This window comes from Gymnoscopelus braueri (genome assembly GCF_963280865.1).
Source record: "Gymnoscopelus braueri genome assembly, chromosome: 20".
Classification (NCBI taxonomy): domain Eukaryota; kingdom Metazoa; phylum Chordata; class Actinopteri; order Myctophiformes; family Myctophidae; genus Gymnoscopelus; species Gymnoscopelus braueri.
Window position 1 is genome coordinate 44,642,695 of NC_137622.1, and position 25,776 is coordinate 44,668,470.

The following is a 25,776-nucleotide window of genomic DNA, read 5'->3' on the forward strand; positions in this document are numbered from 1 at the left end:
GATGGTTTGTGTGACAGAGCACTGTGTCAGAGGTGTGTGTGATGGTCAGAGCACTGTGTCAGAGGTGTGTGTGATGGTCAGAGCACTGTGTCAGAGGTGTGTGTGATGACCAGAGCACTGTGTCAGAGGTGTGTGTGATGGTCAGAACACTGTGTCAGAGGTGTGTGTGTGATGGTCAGAGCACTGTGTCAGAGGTGTGTGTGATGACCAGAGCACTGTGTCAGAGGTGTGTGTGATGACCAGAGCACTGTGTCAGAGGTGTGTGTGATGGTCAGAGCACTGTGTCAGAGGTGTGTGTGATGACCAGAGCACTGTGTCAGAGGTGTGTGTGATAATAATAATAATAATAACTTTATTTGTATAGCACCTTTCATACAAAATTGCAACCCAAAGTGCTTCACATCAAGACAATAAACAGTAGAATGCCAGAAAAAGAATTGGCAAACAGAAACATAACTAAACAATGCTAAAAATCAAGTAAACATAGGGCAGATTTATACACAATCAAAAATAGAAATAGCAATACAAAATAAAAATAATAAAAACAAAATGTGAACACAAGATGAATTTAAATAAATGCCATATTAAAAAGATAGGTTTTTAGTTTACTCTTAAAAACACTGAGAGAGCTTGCCTTTTTAAGCTCTAGTGGTAATGTATTCCACAACTTAGGGCCATAGACCCAGAAAGCAGCCTCACCAGTATTTTTATGAGAAGCATCGGGAACCTCTAGTAGGAGAGCGGAGGAGGACCTGAGTGTTCTGGTTGGAACATAAAATTGTATAGACTCCTTGATGTATAAAGGTGCTAAGTTATTTCGTGCTTTGTAAACAAATAAAAGTGCTTTAAAATCAATTCTAAAAGATACAGGTAGCCAGTGTAGTGTTGATAAGACTGGACTAATGTGATCTCTTCTTCTAGTGTTTGTTAAAATTCTAGCTGCCGTATTTTGAATTAGTTGTAATTTTCTAATGGATTTCTTTGGTAGTCCTGTAAAAAGAGAGTTGCAGTAATCTAGCCGGCTTGTTATAAAAGCATGGATAAGGACTTCTGCATCTCTCTGATTTAAAAAAAGGTCTTACCTTAGCCATGTTTCTTAAATGGAGAAAGGCTGTTCTTGTGACCTTGTTAAAATGGGAATTAAAATTTAGGTCGGAGTCCAAGATCACACCCAGGTCTGTGACCTCTGTTTTGACCAGTCTGGCCAGAGAGCCAAGCATTGCCTGTAATTTCTCTCTCTCTGATTTGGGGCCAGTGAGGAGGATCTCAGTTTTTGCCTCGTTGAGTTTTAAAAAGTTTTTACCCATCCAAAGATGGATCTCATTGAGGCAGGAATTGAGATCACTTAAGGCATTGGGGTCGTCTGGTGAGACAGATATGTGCAGCTGGGTATCATCTGCGTATCAGTGGTAGTTAATATTATGGCGTCTAATGATGTGACCAAGTGGCAACATATATAGTGAGAAGAGGATGGGTCCTAAAATGCTTCCTTGGGGAATCCCATACTCTGTCTCAACTGGATCCGATACAAAATCACCTAGGGAGACAGAGAACTGTCGTTCAGCTAGATACGATCGGAACCAGTTAAGGACACTACCAGAGAGACCTACCCATTTTTCTAGTCTGTCAATTAAAATACAGTGATCAATAGTGTCAAATGCAGCACTTAAATCTAGAAGGATGAGGACAGACACTTTATTTTTATCACTTGCTGATCTGAGGTCACTGACTACTTTCAGTAGTGCTGTCTCAGTACTATGCTGGGATCGGAAACCTGATTGAAATTTGTCAAGAGTGCTGTTATTGTTAAGATGATTAATAAGTTGATTAAAAACCGTCTTCTCAAGGAGTTTACTGAGGAAGGGGAGGTTGGATATGGGTCTATAGTTGTGCAAATCAGTGCTGTCCAGATTAGGCTTCTTAAGCAGAGGTTTTTTTAAGCAGATGGTCAGAGCACTGTGTCAGAGGTGTGTGTGATGGTCAGAGCACTGTGTCAGAGGTGTGTGTGATGGTCAGAGCACTGTGTGTGATGACCAGAGGTGTGTGTGATGACCAGAGCACTGTGTCAGAGGTGTGTGTGATGACCAGAGCACTGTGTCAGAGGTGTGTGTGATGACCAGAGCACTGTGTCAGAGGTGTGTGTGATGACCAGAGCACTGTGTCAGAGGTGTGTGTGATGGTCAGAGCACTGTGTCAGAGGTGTGTGTGATGATCAGAGCACTGTGTCAGAGGTGTGTGTGATGACCAGAGCACTGTGTCAGAGGTGTGTGTGATGGTCAGAGCACTGTGTCAGAGGTGTGTGTGATGATCAGAGCACTGTGTCAGAGGTGTGCTGCTACCTGTGTTGAGAGAGAGCAAGGTGAACTGTTGCACCCTGGCCTGTACCAGGTTAACCATGCTGCTGGGCATGGTTGGCAGGTTCTGAGACTTCCTGTCTGAAGTCAACAGCTGACTCCTGTACGCACACACAGACACAGACACACACAGACACAGACACACACACACACACACACACACACACACACACACACACACACACACACACACACACACACACACACACACACACACACACACACACACACACACACACACACACACACACACACACACACACGAGACAGACATTATAGTAATATGTGTGACAGACTCGAACCAGCTGAAGGAATTAAAATAGAGAGAAAACGTTACACAAACATTGTAAAGTGTGGAGTTTACCACCATGACTAAACTACAGCTACAGTAGATTTAAACAGAGTTTACCATGACTAAACTACAGGTACAGTAGATTTAAACAGAGTTTACCATGACTAAACTACAGGTACAGTAGATTTAAACAGAGTTTACCATGACTAAACTACAGGTACAGTAGATTTAAACAGAGTTTACCATGACTAAACTACAGGTACAGTAGATTTAAACAGAGTTTACCATGACTAAACTACAGGTACTGTAGATTTAAACAGAGCCAGAGCTGAATGGTCAGAGAGACTTGAGACATGTTACTGGTCAGAGACCATGATTACCATGACTAAACTACAGGTACAGTATATTTAAACAGGGCTGTGTGAAGATCTACACAAAGCTGGACAATGCTGGTTCACACTCTACATGAACCTTACCTGCCAATGTTCTTCTTTCCAGTGTAGCGGAACTGTACCTGACACAGTCTGGAGTGATAGCCGACAAAAGGGAGAGAGACATGAGACATGTTACTGGTTAGAGAGACATGAGACATGTTACTGGTTAGAGAGACATGAGACATGTTACTGGTTAGAGAGACATGAGACATGTTACTGGTTAGAAAGACATCAAATGTGTCGAAGTGTCCTCGAGCAAGACTCTAATCCCCTAACTTCTCTGGAGATGTTGCCCCTATAGCGCACACTGCTCCTGTTACTTAGGATGGTTAAATGCAGATACCTTATTTCACTGTATATGCAAATACACAGTGACAAATACCATAAAGGAGTGTGGAATATATATTTTTATTATACTGTCAGGTCAATTGAGAACCAGTTTAACACCAATCAAACAACGTTATTTCCACCGCCAGCGTTTATGCGTTCCATCTGTTTGTTTGATAGTTATCCTGTGATCAAAATGACTCCAGAACGGACGGACAGATCTGGATGAAACTGGGTGAGGATAAGGATCAGCGGGCTGTCACAGAGACAGGGTTATAGGTTTGTGTCCAAAGGTCAAGGTCTCATAATCAAGAAGAAAATGACATACAGTAGATGTGTTGTGTGTGGCTCTACTTACTCCAGCAGACTGAGGAAGTTACTGATGTTTTGAGGGCTGAGTTGCTTCCAGTAAGCCAGCAGAGAGTCTGAGGACAAAGACGTTGTATGTTGTTATACGGTGGGATTCATCAGAGCTCTGACTGTACATTACAACAGGTTTGAACAGTACGTTACAGTAGTGTTGTACATTATAGGGTTGTGTTGTCTGACCTTTAGACAGAGTTGAGACAATGTGCAGGAAGCACTGCAGAAGACCTCTGGTCTCAGTCTGTCCCTGTTTGCCTGGAAGCAGGGGACCTGTAGCAGAGCCTCGTCTAGGGAGCTGGAATTGGGGAGTGTGGGGGGGGGGGGGGGGCATATAGTATATTCAGTGTAAATTTGAAGAGTTCATATCTTCTTTGGAAATGAATTAAGCCTATCCGAGAGGGCAGATCATCACCTCAAAGATTAAAAAAGAATCACGTAAACATCCAGAAAGATTAGAGTAGACATTAAAGGAACACCTGTGCACTAGGCCAGCTGGTGTTCTGATTAATTCAATTCATTTGAGCGGTCAATGTCAATCAATAATAATGTGGGAACACAACCTGACAGAAAGGGTCGTATCAGAATCAGTCTGCCGTTACGCGGTTGGAGGTTAGGGTTAGATGATGTTAAAGACCTGGTGAAACAGCTTTTTTGGGTCATTTTATTTTGAGGTTTCAGTCTGAAACAGCGTCTCAACCAATCAGAGGGCCCCGTCCCCTCAGGCTATATGGACACTGGAATCTCACACACTGTCTGCAGCTGTGCAGCAGAGGGCTAGTGTTTGTGTCGACTGTTGCTCACGCTGCACTATTGGTTTTGTCGACTAAAACGATAAATGTTCGTCGACTACCTTTTTTTCACTGACGAAAACGAAATAAAAACGATGACTAAAACTAAGACTAAATATATTGACATTTTCGTCAACAAATAAAAACTAGACTAAAATGTCAGTGAGGGATCTAGTGGAGAAGAGATCCAGTAGAACTAAAAGACAAGTAACTTTAAGTTTGGTTGCGCTCGGGTGTTGCGCTCTGAAAATAGCCGATCTACAAGCTTGTAGATCGGCTATTTTCAGCATGCAACCAAGTGTAAAATCAGCCATTATGACGCCATCAACGCACCGCCATCATACAACTGTAGATTTAGTCGACTATAATCTTTAACCGTTCTATAATCTATAATCGTTAACTAAAACTAGACAAAAACAAAAAAAATTCTGATGACTAAAATATGACTAAAACTAAATTAAATTGTATTCAAAAGACTATGACTAAAACTAAATCAAAACTTGCTGTCAAAATCAACACTGTCACACTGCCCAAGGGAGAGAGAGGACGTCATCCGAAAAAAAACGTCCATTTTGTTTGCATGACCTACGGTTCAAGAGTTATAGGCCAAAACATGAAGCATGTTATGTTATAGAGCCACCATGATGTCCATTTGATAAATGTGGGGTGGAGATTGGTCCTTGGACTACTGAGAGTGTGCGTGCAAGGTTTCACACCGATCGGACCAACAGTGCCACTGCCTGAGATTAGCTGCTTACAGACAGACAGACAGACAGACAGACAGACAGACAGACAGACAGACAGACAGACAGACAGACAGACAGACAGACAGACAGAGACGGACAGGCTGCTCTGGCCTGACAGACATACATTATAATTATAATTCATTACATTATTGTGTAACACATCACTGAACAGTGGACAGAGAGTGAGATTCCTGGAGCTCTGAAACTCATGGTGACTCACAGCGTCAGGACTGGACATGTTGGGCTGGGCAGAAAGCTGCTTGAGGTTCTGATACAGCAACTCCAACAGTGGCAGGTAGAGGAGACAGATCCTGGCCTGGTTCTGAAACATGGCACAAGGTTGGATGTAAATAGAACAGGGAGAACTGTTGCGCCCTTCTTTGTCCTTTGGTTGAGTTTGACTGCAGGTGCGGTCGTCTCAAAAACATATAAAGGTAAACTGGCAGAAGGACACTCGCTCGCTGCATTAAAGTTAAGGAAAGACTCCTTAGACAGACTTGAAAAAGGTTTTTTTTCTTTATTTTATAAAGCTAATTTTGCGCTCAGGTGCTCCAAGTGAAATTAAAAAGCAAACGTTTCAGTCCTGGGACCTGAGTACAAAATGAGCTTTATAAAATAAAGAAAAAAAACTTTTTTCAAGTCTGTCTAAGGAGTCTTTCCTTAACTTTTATGTAGCGAGCGAGTCTCCTTCTGCCAATGTACCTTTGGATGTATAATAGGCAATGTACAGATGTGCAAAGTTGAGACAGTGACGGAAAAACTGCAGCCTCATTGCAATAGTGTGTATAGGATTAGGAAGGATATGAAACGGGAGTTTTCAGGTCTGCTGCACAACAATGATTATAATGTACCAAGGTAGAGTGTCCCTCCCTACCTTGTGTCCCTTCTTTGTCCCTTGATTAACAATGACGGTTTTGGTATTTAGCAAACGATCTTATGCAGAAGTGCAAGGTTAGAGTAAAAGCTACAAAGATACAAAGCTACACAGCATATTGTGTAGCTTTGTATCTTTGCAGCTGAAGTTGAAATCAGCAAAACTTTTTTTTAGCTTTTGTAGCTTTTGTAGCTTTTGTAGCAGCTACAAACGTCTGATGTATCTTTGTATCTTCATGTGGCTGGCTTCCTTTGGAAAAGAATGGTAGCTCAGGGCTACTCAACTTAAGATGGCTCAGGGGCCACTCAGCAAAATACCAAAAGTCCAAGGGGCCGCCATAAAAATGACGGTCCTATTTTGGATTTTTTGATTTTGTAACACACAAGAAAATGTACATTTTGACATCATATTCTTTTCACTGTACCAGTTTATTTTGTGTTGTGTGTATGTCCAGTGGCAGACACCTATCCTGGGCGCACGGCAAAGCCGTGCGGCCGGAAAAATGTGGGGGTCAAACCCCCCCAAAAACCCGAAATGCATAGAAAACTATGCATTATACCTGTAACAATTGACGCACCTGTATGTATGTCTGTCTGTTTGTTTTTGAAAAATGTTTTAGCAACCCATATATTTGAACGGAAATGTATATTTTTATCCTGTGCTTAAAAAAAATATATATATATATAGATACAGCGCAGCGCTACTCAACCCGCGGCCCGCGGGCCGCCAAGACGCTGCGGCCCGCGGGCCGCGGGTTGAGTAGCGCTGCGCTGTATCTTTGTCGCTGCCTGTGTGAACACACAGAATAAACTCAAGTCTTGTCTCGTCTCCTTAACAACCGCAAACTACCTTGTCCGCGGCGTAGCGGCCGTCCATGGCGTGTTTGATGAGAAGGTTCTTGAGTACGGCGATGTGGGGCCCCTGCTGTACGTGGGGCCCCTGCCGCAGGGCCCCACCCACCTGTCTGAGCAGCAGGCCCACCAGGAAGTGGTTGCTGCAGTAGTCCTCTGTCAGGCTGAACTCTGGGGTCAGAGGTCAGACAGAGAGGTGTCACGCATCAATCTATTTATTTTGGTTAATGAGTACTTTTGGCAGGTTGTCCACTGCGTTCACAAATGGACAGTGGTGGAAAAAGTACTCAAATTCTTTACTTAAGTAAAAGTACCAAAACTGCAATATAGAAGAAATACTCTGTTACAAGTAAAAGTCCAGATTTAAAAATGTAAGTATTGGCATCAACATGTACTTAAAGTACCAAAAGTAAAAGTACCAAAATGTTTGAAAATAGCAGATCTGCTATTTTCAAATAGGTTAATGTATGTTTTAGAATATCATAATTTATATCTGAAAAGTAACTAAAGTTTTCAAATAATTGTAGTGGAGTAAAAGTACAATATGTGCCTCTGAGATGCAGTGGAGTAGAAGTAAAAGTACTGAAAATGGGAAATACTCCAGTAAAGAAAAAAAGTGTACTTAAAGGGACACTTCACCCAAAAAAAACTTTGTTTCAATGGATTAGTCACCCCATGGAGACTTGAATTCATGGATATTTTTTTGGGTGAAGTGTCCCTTTAAGTACAGTACAGAAAATGAATGTGTTTTCTATCTGTGGCAAAATGCCAGCCACTGCTATGCCCTGTAAGAGTGGGGCCGGGGGGTCTGTGGTAGGGGGCATAATGCAGGGCTAAGGAAGGAGAGACAGGACATGAGCGTTGACCCTCACCTTGTACCAGGGTGGAGCATCCCAACACCATGGGCAGGTTGAGGGGGATGTAGTGCTCGTGGTTGCACACACTCACCAGGAAATCTAATTTCATTTCACTCAGCACCTGAGAAGTACACACACACACACACACGCACACACACACACACACACACACACACACACACACACACAACAGCTTTATTTGCGTTCACATTTAACAAGAAATTCTTGAACACAAACAATAGTAGATGCACAAAGTGTTTCAGGATACAGATCACGGGTGTCTACAATTGGGTTGCAACGCGTTGTGATCTGCTATTTTTGGCGGATGGATTTGTGTAGTGTGAAATAAGAGCACGCTCTATACAGGTACCTTTTATCACTTTAAGTTATACTGAATTTACAGATCAACAAAAGCTAATTCATGCCAGTGTATGACGGAGGACATTTTCACGATAAATTCAAATCGCTGCGATACGATTATTGTGAGCGTTTCTTTTATCACCATAAATGATAATAACGATTATCTTCCCATCCCTATTATGTTCTTATTGTTGTACTGTAGGTGCTGGGTGTGAGGAGGTCAGTGTACCTGGTTATCTTTGAGACCGGTGATGCCACACAGGTAGTCGTTGATCAGACTGAAGGCAAACCCTCGATCCATGAAGGTCAGGCAGCTCTGAGGAGAGAGGAGATGGAAGTTTAGGATGCATAGCCCAGGCTAGACCAGGCTAGACTGAGACTAGTCTAGACTAGGATGCATAGCCCAGGCTAGACTGAGACTAGTCTAGACTAGGATGCATAGCCCAGGCTAGACTGAGACTAGTCTAGACTAGGATGCATAGCCCAGGCTAGACTGAGACTAGTCTAGACTAGGATGCATAGCCCAGGCTAGACTGAGACTAGTCTAGACTAGGATGCATAGCCCAGGCTAGACTGAGACTAGTCTAGACTAGGATGCATAGCCCAGGCTAGACTGAGACTAGTCTAGACTAGGATGCATAGCCCAGGCTAGACTGAGACTAGTCTAGACTAGGATGCATAGCCCAGGCTAGACTGAGACTAGTCTAGACTAGTGGTTTTCAACCTTTTTCATATCACAGTCCATTATTTATTCCGCTTTGAGCCATGGAACCACCACTTGATGAGATTTAGACTCTCAGACCCAAAACTTTAAATATTTTGTTGTCGTTTGATAAGATTTTGTCCACAATTCCATGGTGTATTCTTGATTGATGTATTATTGATGTCAACCTGTGGGTTGGGACCCCCAGGGGGTCCCCACATGATTCTGGTTGGGTCCCCCTCCAGAATCTAAGGACTTTTAAAACGTTCTTAATACCTAAAAGAAATACCTAAATAAAGAAAAGAAAAAGACCATTACTGCATCAAAAGTAATAAACAAACTATACTATAAAACTGGTCAAACATTGGCCATATTGTCAAATAATATAATAAAGAGGCAATTGTTTTGAAAATAGCTGACCTACAAGCTCACAACGCATTGCAAATACGAGGCATCGTGAGCTTGTAGATCTGCTATTTTCGGCTTAAATATACTGCACATGTAGGTACATTTTCATAAACAGCCTTTGTTTTTAAGAGGAGTAATATTACAACTTATTTGTTGTAATGAACTTTTGGGAACTATATCTTAAAATGGCACATTAGGCCTCAGATGAGAGTGGTGATCACTGATTTTAATTTGAAGTCTTATTGGTCTGTCTGCCGCAAACTACGCACGCACACACACACACACACACACACACACACACACACACACACACACACACACACACACACACACACACACACACACACACACACACACACACACACACACACACACACACACACACACACACACACACACATATATATTCTAAATATATATTTTTTCTTTCAGATTTTATTTTCATTTTGAGCACATTCACACATTCCTCTTTCATTTTGATACAGCAGAAAATGACCACAGCGATCTGAACACCCCATCCTTCCTCTTTCACAGTGTGTACTCCTGGACAAATAAATAAAATACTGAGAAGTCTTGTCAAATGATGTGTGGTTTGTCATGAGAGTGCCTAAGGTTGTCTACCCCTGGTCCAAGGATTATGTTGATGCAGCTTACTGTGTGTGGCCAGGCTCATGTTACATTTAGGTGGGAGGTGGTGCAGACAGACCTTGATGAAGGTGGCCAGGCTCATGTTACATTTAGGTGGGAGGTGGTGCAGACAGACCTTGATGAAGGTGGCCAGGCTCATGTTACATTTAGGTGGGAGGTGGTGCAGACAGACCTTGATGAAGGTGGCCAGGCTCATGTTACATTTAGGTGGGAGGTGGTGCAGAGTGCAGACAGACCTTGATGAAGGTGGCCAGGCTCATGTTACATTTAGGAGGGAGGTGGTGCAGACAGACCTTGATGAAGGTGGCCAGGCTCATGTTGATGCAGCGCGCCTCCTCTGGGATCTCCTGGTGTCGCTCGTTGATGTGAGGTATGATGGACAGCAGCAGGGAACGCAGCGCCTGATGAAAGCTGTCGGGGAAACGCTGGGCGCGCGGCATCTGTCCAAAACCACACAAACACAGCTGACTGGTAAACATGTGATACTGAACTCATCACGTTGGTGATGATGGTGGTATAACCAAGAGCCCAGCATCCGCCTTTGAAATTGAGTCTATATAGACCCCTTAACAGACGACGTCACACTGATAAGAACCAGAATGCGTGCAACCAGTATATGATGTAATTGAATGTATTATGTGAATATATTGTAAAACCTGCTGTAAGCGTAAAATGGTGTCTTATAAACCAATGAGGATTGGGCACTTGGAAATAAATAAAATGATCTATCTATCTATCTATCTATCTATCTATGGGAGCAGGCTCGTGGATCAGTTGATGTCCAATACATTACCTTCATCCGGTTGTCTTCTTGCAGGTACTTGACCATCGACTTGGCCAGGCTTTCAAAGAAGAACCAGGAGTGCTGTGAAAGAGGAAGGATGAGGTATTAAGATCATAAGATCGCTGTGGTCATTTTCTGCTGTATCAAAACGAAAGAGGAATGTGTAAATGTGCTAAAAAACGAAAAATAAAACTGAAAATAATGTTAAAAACGTATGCGGGGGGGGGGGGGGGTCACATTGAGGCAGACAGACCAATAAGCCCTTAAATTAAAATCAATGATTACCACTCTCATCTGAGGCCCATTTTAAGACATAGTTCCCAAAAGTTAATTACAACAAGTAAGCTGTAATATTGCTCCTTATAAACAAAAGCTTAGGAACATGTACCTACATTTATATTTAAGCCATAACCTTCCAATGTGGACCTACTGTACCAATATGTTTTTCTTCTTTCTAAACTTTTTTTTACCTCATTTGGACTGTGTCACTAGTGTGTAAAATGCAGTACCTCATGTAGTGAACCTGCTGCTATCGTTTGTAAGTAACCTGCATGCAACTTAAGCCTAAACTCATGTACTTTATGTACATAACTGCTACTTTCTGTAGTGTAGACTGAGACATAATGGGATCGCCAGCCAAAAAGGCTTAGAAGAACCACTGCTGTAGAGTCTACAACAATTCCCTCTGCCTTTTATGGCCAGTCCAGCCAATTCAAACCACAGCGCTCAGTAAGACAAATGTTGTTGTTTTTTAACTGCCATTCTACTCTATATTTAAAAGGCAGAGAGAAATACACAGACACTGTATAAAATGTGGCACACACACAGAAGAAACGCACACACACACACACACACACACACACACACCTTGAGCAGTGTATCTCTGATGAAGTCATGCCTCTGCTCCAGCATGGCTGTGATGGCTCTGGCCAGCACCTGGTGGGTTCTCCCATAGGACTCTGGCATGGGGTCGGAGGTCAGGAACTCATACTGAGACAACAAACCAACACACATGAGTACACACGCACACGCACACACACACACACACACACACACACACACACACACACACACACACACACACACACACACACACAGTAGCCACTTTGTGAGACATTGGGACTCATTCAGGAAACGTGAGTACGATCAGATTTGATACTAAAGAGCTCATATGAGTGTTTCCACCGGCGGAGTCTGGTTCATCATTGTTCTTCGTAGCTGAATTTCATCGTTAGCTTACGCACAAACTCACATCTGTCTACGTGACAGAAAGCATCCGTGACGCCACATAGAATGCCTTATTCTTCATGCAAAATCAATTACAATAGTGCCGGATCTTTTTCATTTGTCAAAACTATCAAAACTGTTTCGAAGGATGCATTACTGGGCTGCATTACTGCAAATCCAAAGAGAGAGTACACAGTGATCAGAGAGAGTACACAGTGATCAGAGAGAGAACACAGTGGTGGTCTGTGTTGCTGTACCTTGAGGAACGTTCGGAGGTATCGCTCCAGGCCTTCCTTGTGACATAGAGACACCATGTGTACGATGACACTGAGGGTTCAGACCACAGGACAACATTACTGAAAACATACTGCTGGCAGAGGGGATGTACACCTTAAAATGACCTGTACATACAGTATGAACAGGAATGTATTTCATACAAATAAATGAAATAAACAATAATGTTTTTAGCGATCCTCATACCGGCCTGGATACAGTATATCCATACATGGTGCTATTATTACATCTGGTATGATAATGGTTCGCACGGTGTGGTTAAAATGATTAATAACTGTGGTGCAGGTGCTGGTTGAAAAAAGGCCGACCCGCACATTAATAATTGCATCATCCTTAACCCTTTAAGTTAAATGGATTATTTCCATGCAAATCATTGTTACACTCGATGGGGGTTTGGCTTTGTGCTCTTCAGTTGGCACAATGCCAAAGGCCACGTGGCCACGCCCCTAAAACGTGTGTCTGTCAAACCACGACTTACTGCAACGAGTCTGAGGCGATGTCGTCGGCTTCCTTGGTCGCCATGGCGAGGACCTCAAACACTTGCTTCAGCACAGTAGGCAGGAAGTTGATGATGACCCGATTCTCTGTGGCATGCAGGGCCTGGGAAGAAGGCAAAGAGGGGTCAGAGGTCAAATGACCACCGAAAATGGGGTGACACAGTAATATTTTCAGCGTAATAGAAAAAGGAAATGGAAAAAAATATGTGTTCCAGTGGATCTAATGTAGTTATTATTTAGCCACAAGCTCTTTGTTAATACTTTTCATTGGTTCAATATATATAAATCACACACACACACACACACACACACACACACACACACACACACACACACACACACACACGCACGCACGCACGCACGCACGCACGCACGCACGCGCACACGCACTTTCATTTTCACTTTCAAAATGTTTCAAAAATAGCAAAAATAGCTAATATTAATAATAATAGCACCTTCACAACTCTGGTGAGTTGTGCTGTGTTGACATCTGACGTTGTCCTCATCAGCTGGCAGTGCTCAAAGAAATTGTGTAGATGTTGGTCCTGCAGAGAAATTGTGAGAATGTATTCAAAAGTACAAAATACAAAGTACATTTTCTTTTCAATATCCATGCATTGCTGTATTATAATTTAGACACCTCCCCAACCAAACCAAAAAAAAGATTTTCCAGAAATGTTCAAATAATCAATAGTGAAAATTATTGATCAACAAGCTCACAACGCATCGCGACATGTTGTGAGCTTGTAGATCTGCTATTTTCATATTTGAAATAGAGTGGTTAATTCATAATGTACTTAGAAATGTAGTGATGTAGTTAAATCGCTCGATTTTATTTTGTTTATTGAAGAGCTGGAGAGACGGGGAGACCCCTGTTACTGAACAAACACTAAATAGCAATGATTACTATCAGAATGTAGTGGTTTAACCTTTTAATACAAAACTTTTCGTTTTAAGCAAAACATATCACTTACCCTACCATTAAGTATAGTACTCAAGTAAAAGTACTTAGTTAGTGACCACCGCTGATGTGAAGTACCTGAGTGTATATGGTGGACGCTACATGGGTCTTCAGTTTGAACAGAGGTATTGTACCTGAGTGTATATGGTGGATGCTACATGGGTCTTCAGTTTGAACAGAGGTATTGTACCTGAGTGTATATGGTGGACGCTACATGGGTCTTCAGTTTGAACAGAGGTATTGTACCTGAGTGTATATGGTGGATGCTACATGGGTCTTCAGTTTGAACAGAGGTATTGTACCTGAGTGTATATGGTGGATGCTACATGGGTCTTCAGTTTGAACAGAGGTATTGTACCTGAGTGTATATGGTGGACGCTACATGGGTCTTCAGTTTGAACAGAAGTATTTTACCTGAGTGTATATGGTGGATGCTACATGGGTCTTCAGTTTGAACAGAGGTATTGTACCTGAGTGTATATGGTGGATGCTACATGGGTCTTCACTTTGAACAGAGGTATTGTACCTGAGTGTATATGGTGGATGCTACATGGGTCTTCACTTTGAACAGAGGTATTGCATTTTCTACCCACTTGATATCTGGTTGCGACTGTTCAAAACAAGAGAAGAGGTTATAATGTGAGAAATTGAGACTTGTGCATTGTTTTAATACATTTTACAGAAATTATATTAAACGTCTTAATTCTGCTATATGCTATTGATACTCATAGGTTGCTGTCATATTATCATTCTTTTCTAAGTCATTTATGAAAAGATTTGAACTAATCATTAACAAATCAATGGTAAATGATGATAAATGATTAAGAAACAATTTATCATTATGTTAAACATTTATAGAACATGTATAGTTTGCATTTTACCGTTATTCATTAACTCTATAACTGCCAAAGACGTTTATAAACGTCTTTGAGAAATTAGCTGTTGCCTGCCAAAGACGTTTAAAAACGTTTTTCAAAAAAAAAAAATTCTAAAAAGATTCTCTAATTATTTAGTATTGACACCTTTTCGATATTCCAAACGAATAAGGAGATAACAATTTCCAAAGATTTGCTGCTTCATCCACTTCAATGTTAAAATTGAAACGGACAAACAATTCACAATGTTTTTTGGTTTGAAACCACTGGTTTTGAGCTATTTTCAAACATCGAACAACACATGACAACAAGGTCAAATTGACCTCGTTGACATTTGTGAAACCACACCTGAATCTCATCTGTGATTAGAAATTTTCTGGGGATCAATCATACTTGAGAAAAATATTTTGTGGCTATGCGAAAAGGTACCAAAATCGGTCAAAACCCTGGCAGAGGCTACAGACTGTTCTGAAAAAACTCTGGCAGGGTAAGAGTTAATCATTTAATCTATAGTAAAATGTTTGTCTTTTTCCTTTTTCATTTTCCTTTAAGGTAAGAAGGAGCAAACACCATGAGGACACATTTCTCTAGTTATTATAAAGTGACACAATAGAGAGGAGAGCGGTACCTTCTGGGATTCAACACTCATGTCCCCAAGGTATCCAGGAGGCAGGGTGGTGGACACAGGAAGCTGGACATTAACAGACTGCATCCTGCCTTTGGTCAGCAGTGGGACCCAAGAGAAGCCCACTGGAACACATCACACAGGACAGTACCGTTAGAGACACACACACACACACACACACACACACACACACACACACACACACACACACACACACACACACACACACACACACACACACACACACACACACACACACACACACACACACACACACACACACACACACACACACACACACACACTCTTACCCAGTGACTCTCTATCCTTGACGTTGTCCTTGCCGTTGACCTCACAGTTGATGTGGTAGAAGGAGAAGAGGACGTGGTGTTTCTGGTGCACATGGACGGGCAGCTCCATCTTTATCTGGATTGAACCAAAATGGAAGGGACCAATTAAATGTGAAGTCACATCACTGCTCACCAGAGAACCCACTGGACTAAACCAAAATGATAAGAAAACGAAAAGAATGCTAACTCTCAGCTTTATTGTCACATCACAGGTGAGGTTTACAGAAGTAAAAAAAGTGGGTGAAATTCGTGCATAGTTCCCATCATATCATTATTTCCATAGAAAAGGTGAGAATAAACAAAATGGCCTTCTCACCTCCTCATAGAACTCCGGGCTTTGTTTGTTGTGCAGAACAGCTGCATAGGCACTGCTGGTAAAGAGTGTCTCTCCTGGCTTGCCGTAGATACACTGAAACACAAGAAAACACACCAGTCATCGGCCTCAGGGCCTTTGATAGCACAATATTTAAAGAAAATAAGGGATGAGGACATAGTCCTGCATTTTTAAACTAACCCTAACCCTAACCCTAACCCTAACCTAAATGGATAAACTTAGCAAATTTGAGCAATATTCTGAGGAATAGTGTATGGTATAATCAAGACATTGTATTTCAACAGTACTTTGTCTGATACGTGACCGTCACAGCATAGGGGCTTACACTTATTATTAGAGGCATGGTTGGTGTGTGTGTGTGTGTGTGTGTGTGTGTGTGTGTGTGTGTGTGTGTGTGTGTGTGTGTGTGTGTGTGTGTGTCACCATGTTCGGTATCTATAATTTAGCAAAGAACCACAGTGTTAATGTAAGGCAGGTCTTTAGAATCACAGAGAAACATAAAACACTGTATTTCCATCATGTAAGCGTGTTTTCAGTGCGATGTGAATGACACAGCTTCTTTCAACCAGTGTGCAGTCAGTGTGCTCCAATGAGTCGCACAGAGAATCCTCATTCCTTCACACAGACAAAGTCAGAGAGAGAAGGATGAGGCTGGCAGGGCACTGTGTCAGGAACTCAGAACTAGTGGCAAGCAAACTGACACTATGGGAGCCAACCCAGGACAAACTGACATTATGGGAGCCAACCTAGGACAAACTGACACAATGGGAGCCAACCCAGGACAAACTGACACTATGGGAGCCAACGCAGGACAAACTGACACTATGGGAGCCAACCCAGGACAAACTGACACTATGGGAGCCAACCCATGGCAAAGCCAGAAGAAGCACCATCTACGTAGAAGCACTGCGGCTAACAACACTGTAGAGCTATAGACCCTGATGCTAGACAGGAGAGTGTGGAGGGCAGCGATTCAGGAGTCCTGAGTTGGTGTTGGCTAGACCACACTCTGGCATCACATAGCATCGTACTGGTTTTAATTAGTAGTTACAGTAACATCACATGTTTGGATGGGGCACAATTTAGAAAATGCCGTCCCCCCTTCCATGCATAATTCTTAATGGTGGGCCTTCTTCCCTAACTGACCTTCAAGGGAGAGGAGCCTTCCTCATCGGAGTCTCTGAGCTGGATGCAGACAGCTATGTTTTTGGCCTGGAGAGATAAGAGTCACATCGATACACACAGTGAAATATGGACGCTAAAGTGAGTTAAACAGATGCTAGGTTTGATGTTTACGGTAACTGCTATCTTAGTTACTTAGGACTTAACTGTTTTCTGTGCACTCTATTTGCGTGGTAATTTATCATGTTGTTTGTTGACTTACTAGTGTTCATTCATGCCATTCATTTACACTGATCTAGCTGGATAAGAACGTCTGCTTGTACATGTTGACTCACTGAACTGAAAGCAGTGTGTTTTCATTTCTTCTACTATAAGTGTTCTTCTAGTTGTGTGGTTGTTCACTGCAGTCCCAGTAGACCCAGATTACTGCTTGTGTTCTGTTCAAATACATTATATACAGTCAGTGTTGGAGGTAACCAGTTACTGTAATATATTACTTTTAATATGTGGAGCTCTTAGCTGGTCCGGGAGTGAGTTCCACAGTGGAGGGGCAGCTGAACAGAAGGCCCTGTGCGGCCACGGTGCGGTACTTTTAGCAAACTCAGTACAAACAATATTTAAGTATTATATTACGACAATTCTGTAAAGTAACAAGTTACTTTCTCTGTGTGACTGAAATAACACTTTGTAGGCCTAATGATGAAGGCTAATCATCCAAGCACACTTTAAAAATCACATTATAATCATGTAGTCCTTTTCTTAAAACAGGCATAGAAACATATTTGTGTCTTGTCGTGTCATTATAGGCCACATATATTATAGGTCTACTGAGTTTAAGCCTACAAGTAAAATTATTAGTTAATGATATCCCATAAATGATCAAACATTGATGTTTTGTCTGCCTGCCCATCTCTGCTGTGTCTAAGGCTGGATATGAATTTGCTCTATTTAATCATTTTGGTTAAAGTAATAGGGCTACGTAAAAAGTAATATCTTACTCCTCACCGACAATAATATTGTAATCTAAAATATTACTTTAAAATGAAGGTAACAAGTAATATGCATTTCATTTTCAAAGTAACTTGCCCAACACAGTACACTGCAACATTGAGTTTTTGTTGGTTTTCAGAGTGTAAACATTTACCCCTATGGATGCAGTTTTACACTCTCTAAATTAGCATTAAGGATGTTGTAATGTAGTATAACACACCGGCTAGAATCACAGATGATTCATACTGTACATCCCCTCTATCTATCAATCATCTCCCACTATACTTATGTTGATGTTCAGAGTTAAATTTCCAGTGTGGATTTGACCTTGGTGAAGGCTTTCTGTTTGATGTCTTTCAGCTGCAGAGGGTAGATGTACAGGTGGTTCTGGTAGGTGGTGAAGGGGACGTGGTACTTGGCTTCTTCTGGGAGGAATTCCTCTATCTCCACCGATACCTTCTCACAGCCCTCCTCCAAGGGCCTAACGGGAATGTAGGAGGAGGTCACCGTGTCTGGGGGAGGTGGAGAGGAGGTTTCATATGGTTATTGAGGTAACCAGAGAACTATACATAGACACTGATGAGTCTCACATTACTGCCCCTTGGGGGTCAGTGCAGCTGTACCTCGCTGTGTCTTAAAACTCTACTGGCTCCAGTACACACACACACACACACACACACACACACACACACACACACACACACACACACACACACACACACACACACACACACACACACACACACACACACACACACACACACACACACACACACACACACACACACACACACACACACACATTCTCCGGAAATAACAGAAAACGACTTTCATCCACTTTTTTATACCTGATAATCTTTGATATGATAACAAAGTTGATTCTGATTCTATACAATGTTCCAGGGATCACATGGTAGGATAATGAATGTTTATAGAGGTGATTACAGTACATACTGATATGTCAGATAGATAATGCATGTTTATAGAGGTGGTTACAGAACATACTGGATATGTCAGATGGAACACACTCAATGGAGATGTTCAGCTGTCCAGGGATGGTCAGAAGCTTGTTCTTGTCAGGCCTGCAGAGGAGGAGGGAAAATCAACACAAACAAACCACATAATTCTTACTTTTAGGGACAGATTGATGGGACAAGGACAGGTTGATGCCCGTTGGGTACGCATGCCCCTCAGGTTATGTGAATACCCTTTGTACCTGTTGTCAGAGTAGTGCAGGAACTATTATCAGCTCCGGCTGAGGGCTGAGGGCAAGACTGGCAGAAATGCAAAATGTGTTCTTTTTCTGAACATCATATCCAAAATGTAAAGGTAGTCCAGCAATCCTACAGATGTCTGCAATTTAATGACGGGTTGAAACAACCTTTAAAATCCCCCAAGATGCAGAAGCTTAGAAAGATGATGGCGATGACTCACTTCGAGATGTCAGCCAGCAGTCCAATGATGTTTTCGTTGGAGATCTTGCTGCTATTCTGGCGGTACAGCGGGGAGAACTTCCCCTCCACGTCCAGAGTGCCCCGGGGGTCTTTAAAAACCTGCCTGGGACCAGAGACAATCAGGGTTACCACACCTACACTATGAATATTAGATTTACACCACAGGACTGAGAGTACTTGAGCCCTGAAGCAAGAAGAGCAAAATATATTACATTGGGCAAATCCTGTCATACTTGTCAAAACCTCAGGGTAATGTCAGCCTTATTCTGCCGATGGACGTAGTTTTAGTGTTAGTATTAACAGATGAATCACTGACTCATGATGGGGAACTTCAATCTTACTTGGCGGCCCAGGCAAAAGGCATCCTGTACTGGCCCAGATGCTGGCAGGTCTGCTTGGCAACTTTCAGCACCTCCTGAGTCGTCTGCAAAGACAGGTGAGAGGAAAAATGACATGTAGGTGCAAGCAGTGTTGATTTCATCGACTAAAACTGTGACGAAAAATGTTGGTCGACTACCCTTTTTCACTGACAAAAACTAAATAAAAACTAAATATAAACTAAGCTATGATGACTAAAACTGAGACTAATTATATTCACAATTTTGTCAACAAATAAAAACTAGACTAAAATGTTAGTGAGGGATCTAGTGGAGAAGAGATCCAGTAGAACTAAAAGACAAGTCATTATATGTTTGGTTGCGCTCGGGTGTTGCGCTCTGAAAATAGCTCACAACGCGTCGTGTTGTGACGCGTTGTGAGCTTGTAGATCGGCTATTTTTAGCATGCAATCAAGTGTAAAATCAACCATTATGACACCATCAAGGCATCGCCAAAATACATTTTATTCGACTAAAATTAAATCAACTGTATCTTATGATATTTAGTCGACTAAAACTAGACAAAAACTAAAACATTTCAGATGACAAAAATATGACTAAAACTAAATGGAATTTTATTCAAAAGACTAAATTAAAATTACTAATCAAAATTTGCTGTCAAAATAAACACTGGTGCAAGAAGGAGGTAGAGTAAGGAAGGAAGGCAAGTAGGTGTTTCAGTGAGGTGAAAACATGCAGCAGGGTGACAGTGTACCTTGTTGATGTTGCCAGGTCTTGGTGTATTATAAGTGTTTCAGTGATGTGAAGTGTACCTTGTTGATGTTGCCAGGTCTTGGTGTATTGTATGTGTTGCAGTGATGTGAGGTGTACCTTGTTGATGTTGCCAGGTCTTGGTGTATTGCAAGTGTTTCAGTGATGTGAGGTGTACCTTGTTGATGTTGCCAGGTCTTGGTGTATTGTAAGTGTTGCAGTGATGTGAGGTGTACCTTGTTGATGTTGCCAGGTCTTGGTGTATTGTAAGTGTTTCAGTGACGTGAGGTGTACCTTGTTGATGTTGCCAGGTCTTGGTGTATTGTAAGTGTTGCAGTGAGGTGAGGTGTACCTTGTTGATGTTGTAGGTCTTGATGTAGGGCTCGGCGCAGTGGGTGATGCTGTTCTGGAGAACCTTCTCCACCCGGGCCACCAGGAAGATGTCTGAATGGGGATTGGTCACTGAGAAAATGCCCTGGAGGAAAGGAGGAGGTGGACCAGGAACTTGATGATGCATTTTTTTTGGTGGCTCCCAAGGACCATACCACCTCCCAGAGTATGACACATAATGGACCATACCACCTCCCAGAGTATGACACATAATGGACCATACCACCTCCCAGAGTATGACACATAATGGACCATACCACCTCCCAGAGTATGACACATAATGGACCATACCACCTCCCAGAGTATGACACATAATGGACCATACCACCTCCCAGAGTATGACACATAATGGACCATACCACCTCCCAGAGTATGACACATAATGGACCATACCACCTCCCAGAGTATGACACATAATGGACCATACCACCTCCCAGAGTATGACACATAATGGACCATACCACCTCCCAGAGTATGACCCATAATGGACCATACCACCTCCCAGAGTATGACACATAATGGACCATACCACCTCCCAGAGTATGACACATAATGGACCATACCACCTCCCAGAGTATGACACATAATGGACCATACCACCTCCCAGAGTATGACACATAACGGCTGCCGTGTGAATATGGGCAATTATTATTATTATTAATAATAATAATACACTTTATTTATAGCACCTTTACGACATAAAATAAATCATACAATTTGTGTGAATAGGACGACAAGACACAATTAACAGCATCAATGAGGATAGATGCACCAATTGCTGCCATCAGGGGGTGAAAAAAGCCTTTTTGTAAAGAATTACTTTTTGAATTACATTTAAAAATGGTTTCGGAGCTACAGTAGCAAGCCAATTGAGTTTATCTCACCCGGTACTGAATGGCTGACGCAGGTTTCACTGTGATTCTGTGATTATGCTGACGTGGAGATTCAGGCCACATACTGCATCTATTGCAGTGGTTCTCAACCTATTCAGGCCGTGACCCCCCAAAATAATCATATTTGAACTGGGGACCCCCCAAAATAATCATATTTGAACTGGGGACCCCCCAAAATAATCATATTTGAACTGGGGACCCCTCCAAAATAATCATATTTGAACTGGGGACCCCCTACCCTGACAAGCACTTGGAATTGTAGGAGTTGAGGCATTACATTTAGTTTGAATCGGTTCCACAAATAAATATTGTGAAAATAGCAGATCTACAAGCTCACAACGCCTCGCAACATTCTCTTTCTTACATTATTTGAGAAGTTGGCCGATGTCTCTTTTAAAAAAATATATAGTTTGTTTATTACTTTTGATGCAGAAATGGTCTTTTTTTTTTGGTACTAAAAAGGTCTTAAAAGTCCTTAAATTGTCACGTAACTGTCATTGAACCACTGATCTACTGTATCTGGTCATGTCTATCAGTCTGACCAACTGAATGAAGGTGCTTGTACCTTTGTGGGGAAACGTAGCAGAGACTCTGATACATGCTGTAGGACGGGCAGGCCATCTCCATGTGCTGCCACGCCCCTGCCACTGGCTCCTCCCCCATCGCCTCCGCCACCCTCCAGGTGGGAGGAGGAGGAGGAGGAGGAGGAAAGGAGACCCGAGGAGGCGTGGGTCAGCATGTCCCTGACACACGGCGGGTTGAGGTCCACATGGAAGTCAGCAGAGATCTTGCGGCTCTTGGAGACGTCAAACAGAGCCAGGCTGATGAAGAACGGCTCCACCTGGAGGCCACAACGGACACGGTGTGAGAAGATGTGACCACAGCCAGCTATTTGAGTGCAGTTGGGAAAGTCCCGGAAAAGACGTGCTGTGATTGGCCAGTTGTCGATTTGAGTGGCAGTTGGGGCAAACGCTCTTCCCACAACATGATTTACTATTCTGTCCCTATCGGTTACATAACTCGGACGGCGCTGAGTCGGCTCAAGCGAAGTTCGCAACGTTCGGCACGGTGACTCGCTCGCGCGGCGGTGCTTCTCGTGGCTAAAGTTAGCTGTCAAAAACTATACTTTATCGGCGAAAAGATTTGCCCGCGGTTGTTGGAAAAATAGTGGCAGCAGCAGGAATGGATCCCAGGAGGTGCTGGTTGATAGTGTAATGATTAGTGAGGCACGCCACTGAGACCAGTGCTGGAATGGGGTATTCAGGCTGTATTAGAATGTGCTAACCCTCGCCCCCACTGAAGCGGCTTCCCAAGTCCTGTAGGATGGAAGCCCGCCCAGTGGCAGGGCTTCCCATCTCCCGTGTAGTTCCATATATAGCGTGACGACAAGGGTGGATCGATGGCTGATCAATGGCGGACGTTTTCTTTATCATAATTCATTGTTTTTACATTTTGTAAATAAACTGCCCATTTAACGTTGAGCTGCCCACAATATTCAGCTTCCCACTGGATCTGTATCCGTTTGGCAGTACAGAGGCCTTTCACATTAGGAAGTGGCCAAACCCTTTTTTTCTAGTATAAACTAATAGAAGAAAATAAAGAATCCTTTGCGTCTGGGATATGGGGGGACATTGAAGTACGTACGTTGGTGGGGATGCCGTCTCCCTTCTCACTGACACAGCCCTGCAGGTTGAAGGTCAGATCATGGCAGCTGACCAGGATGCGTTGGCTGAAGCTCTTCACCTCCGCTTCCATGCCTGAGCAGTCCTGTCTGAAGCTCTCCACGTTCGCTTCCATGCCTGAGCAGTCCTGTCTCTGGATGACAAAGAGGAGACAAGAGTTTTTTGATTAATTGATTGATTAACCCATTAAGACCTGAGGCCGATTCTAAAAAATGTTTTTGAAAATAAATAAATAAATATATATATATATAAAAAATATTTAAAGAATTAAAGGTAGGGTAAGTGATTTGCGTTGGTTAAAATAATTGTTAAATAGCTCTATATTCTGATAGTACTCATTGCTATAGAGTGTTTGTTCAGTATTAGGAGTCTCCTTGTTTCTCCACCTCTTTATTAAACAGAAAATGCATTTTCGTTTCAGTTTCAGTTTCATTTCCAATTTTATCCAACCAGGACAGAGAACTCAATCAGGATACAGATTAAACAAGTGAAATTGGAAGTGATGACACTAAGAATTGAGCAGACAAAATTTGAACTGGAACACTATACAAATTAAGCTTAAAAATGGGTACTTTCTCCTGATTGACTGAGATTTTGACACCTACCGAAAAATGTATTTTCTGTTTATTAAAGAGCTGGAGAGACAGGGAGACATTTGTTAATGAAAAAACACTCTATAGCAATGATTACTATCAGAATATAGTATTTTTACCTTTTAACAAAATACTTTTTGTTTTAACCAAAAAATATCACTTACCCTACCTTTAAAGATTTGCACACATTTTCAAGATTTTTTCAAAAATAGCAGATCTACAAGCTCATACTTTTGAACAGCCAAAGAAATCTAAAATGACACAGATGCGTTCCCGGTCATAATCGGTAAACTGTTTGTAAACAGCACAGCGGTACGATTTTACAATGGTTGTTAAAAGTATAACACAAAAAGCCCTTGTGGTCCTGGGTATGCAATTCATCAAGACATTTAAAGACATACGTACAATAATATACAACATAAACAAGACCTCATTAACACTAGAGGCAATGAAAGTATATGTATAAAAAAGTAAGAGCATGGGATGGAGAGGAGAGAGAGAAGAGAGAGATTATGAATGAAGGGAAAGAGAGAGGGAAGAACTTAAAGGTGAAGTCAGTACTTAAATACGTTGAAGGGAGTTTCTCTACCTGTGTCTCAGGGTCCAGACATAACATATTGAGTCTGCCTTCATTGAGCTGGTCTTTCTCCCAGGCGTACTGCAGACACATGATACAGAAGAGACAACAAACAGGCAGAGAGAGAAAGAAAGGAGGAAATGGGGAGAAACACAGATGTACATGAGGAATACAACAATGACATGGTGCTTTCAGTGCAAGAAATGTACTTGCAGCGGTTCTCAACCTTTTCAGGCCGCGACGCCCCAAATAATCATATTTGAACTGGGGACCCCCCCCCCCTGACAAGCACTTGGAATTGTAGGAGTCGAGGCATTACATTTAGTTTGGTTCCTCAGATAAACATTGTGAAAATAGCAGATCTACAAGCTGGCGTTGACCACAATGCTATTTTCAAATGTTTTGCCTCTTTCTTATATATTACAATGTGGCCAATGTTTGACCATTTTAGTATAGTTTGTTGATTACTTTTGACGCAGTAATGGTATTTTTACATTTTCTTTTATTATTTTTGTTTGTTTTAGGTATTAAAAAGGTCCTCTGATGTCAGTTTAATGTCATCTGGGGACCCCCCAAAATCATGTGAGGACCCTGGGACCACGAACCCACAGGTTGAGAACCACTGCTGTAGAGTCATTCTTAATGATTCAAATCAAAGCAAAACGGTACCTGTCTATAGTGCATGAACAACGGAACTGAATGGTCTTGTGAACCCCCTCCATCCCTCCTGTCCTGAGGGGGCGCTGTTCTGCTCTCCTCCTGTCTCCTCCTGTCCTGAGGGGGCGCTGTTCTGCTCTCCTCCTGTCTCCTCCTGTCCTGAGGGGGCGCTGAGCTTCTCTCCAGGGTTTGTTTCAGAGCGACCATCCACTCCTTCATTTCTGCCTCGCTGTCTGCACTCAGGAACACATCGCAATGCTTCTTCATCCTGAGCTGAACGCCGTTGGAGATCTTTGGATACTGAGGAGGAGAGGAAAGCAGGGTTGATTTAGTCGACTAAAACTATGACGTAAAATGTTGGTCGACTACCTTTTT

General features: G+C 42.3%; 1 protein-coding gene across 2 annotated transcripts in view; it reads right to left on the minus strand.

Annotated features, from left to right (window-relative positions):
- The window catches only part of LOC308076478 (dedicator of cytokinesis protein 11-like), a 47,250-nt gene that overhangs the window by 12,433 nt on the left and 9,041 nt on the right, over window positions 1–25,776 (minus strand). For both annotated transcript variants that reach the window (XM_080416785.1, XM_080416784.1), the window contains exons 8-35: window positions 25,414–25,701; window positions 24,757–24,825; window positions 23,537–23,707; window positions 22,458–22,733; window positions 20,962–21,084; window positions 19,863–19,945; window positions 19,502–19,624; window positions 19,073–19,149; window positions 18,395–18,579; window positions 17,102–17,167; window positions 15,938–16,030; window positions 15,583–15,697; window positions 15,275–15,396; window positions 14,298–14,381; window positions 13,266–13,355; window positions 12,792–12,913; window positions 12,277–12,346; window positions 11,660–11,782; window positions 10,802–10,873; window positions 10,302–10,448; window positions 8,479–8,565; window positions 7,905–8,010; window positions 7,031–7,203; window positions 5,528–5,629; window positions 3,957–4,068; window positions 3,766–3,832; window positions 3,123–3,170; window positions 2,340–2,455 (exon numbers count right to left, since the gene is read on the minus strand). In XM_080416785.1, coding sequence (XP_080272911.1) covers window positions 2,340–2,455; window positions 3,123–3,170; window positions 3,766–3,832; window positions 3,957–4,068; window positions 5,528–5,629; window positions 7,031–7,203; window positions 7,905–8,010; window positions 8,479–8,565; window positions 10,302–10,448; window positions 10,802–10,873; window positions 11,660–11,782; window positions 12,277–12,346; window positions 12,792–12,913; window positions 13,266–13,355; window positions 14,298–14,381; window positions 15,275–15,396; window positions 15,583–15,697; window positions 15,938–16,030; window positions 17,102–17,167; window positions 18,395–18,579; window positions 19,073–19,149; window positions 19,502–19,624; window positions 19,863–19,945; window positions 20,962–21,084; window positions 22,458–22,733; window positions 23,537–23,707; window positions 24,757–24,825; window positions 25,414–25,701 — 3,310 coding nt within the window. The remainder of the gene's footprint in view (window positions 1–2,339; window positions 2,456–3,122; window positions 3,171–3,765; window positions 3,833–3,956; window positions 4,069–5,527; window positions 5,630–7,030; window positions 7,204–7,904; window positions 8,011–8,478; window positions 8,566–10,301; window positions 10,449–10,801; window positions 10,874–11,659; window positions 11,783–12,276; window positions 12,347–12,791; window positions 12,914–13,265; window positions 13,356–14,297; window positions 14,382–15,274; window positions 15,397–15,582; window positions 15,698–15,937; window positions 16,031–17,101; window positions 17,168–18,394; window positions 18,580–19,072; window positions 19,150–19,501; window positions 19,625–19,862; window positions 19,946–20,961; window positions 21,085–22,457; window positions 22,734–23,536; window positions 23,708–24,756; window positions 24,826–25,413; window positions 25,702–25,776) is intronic.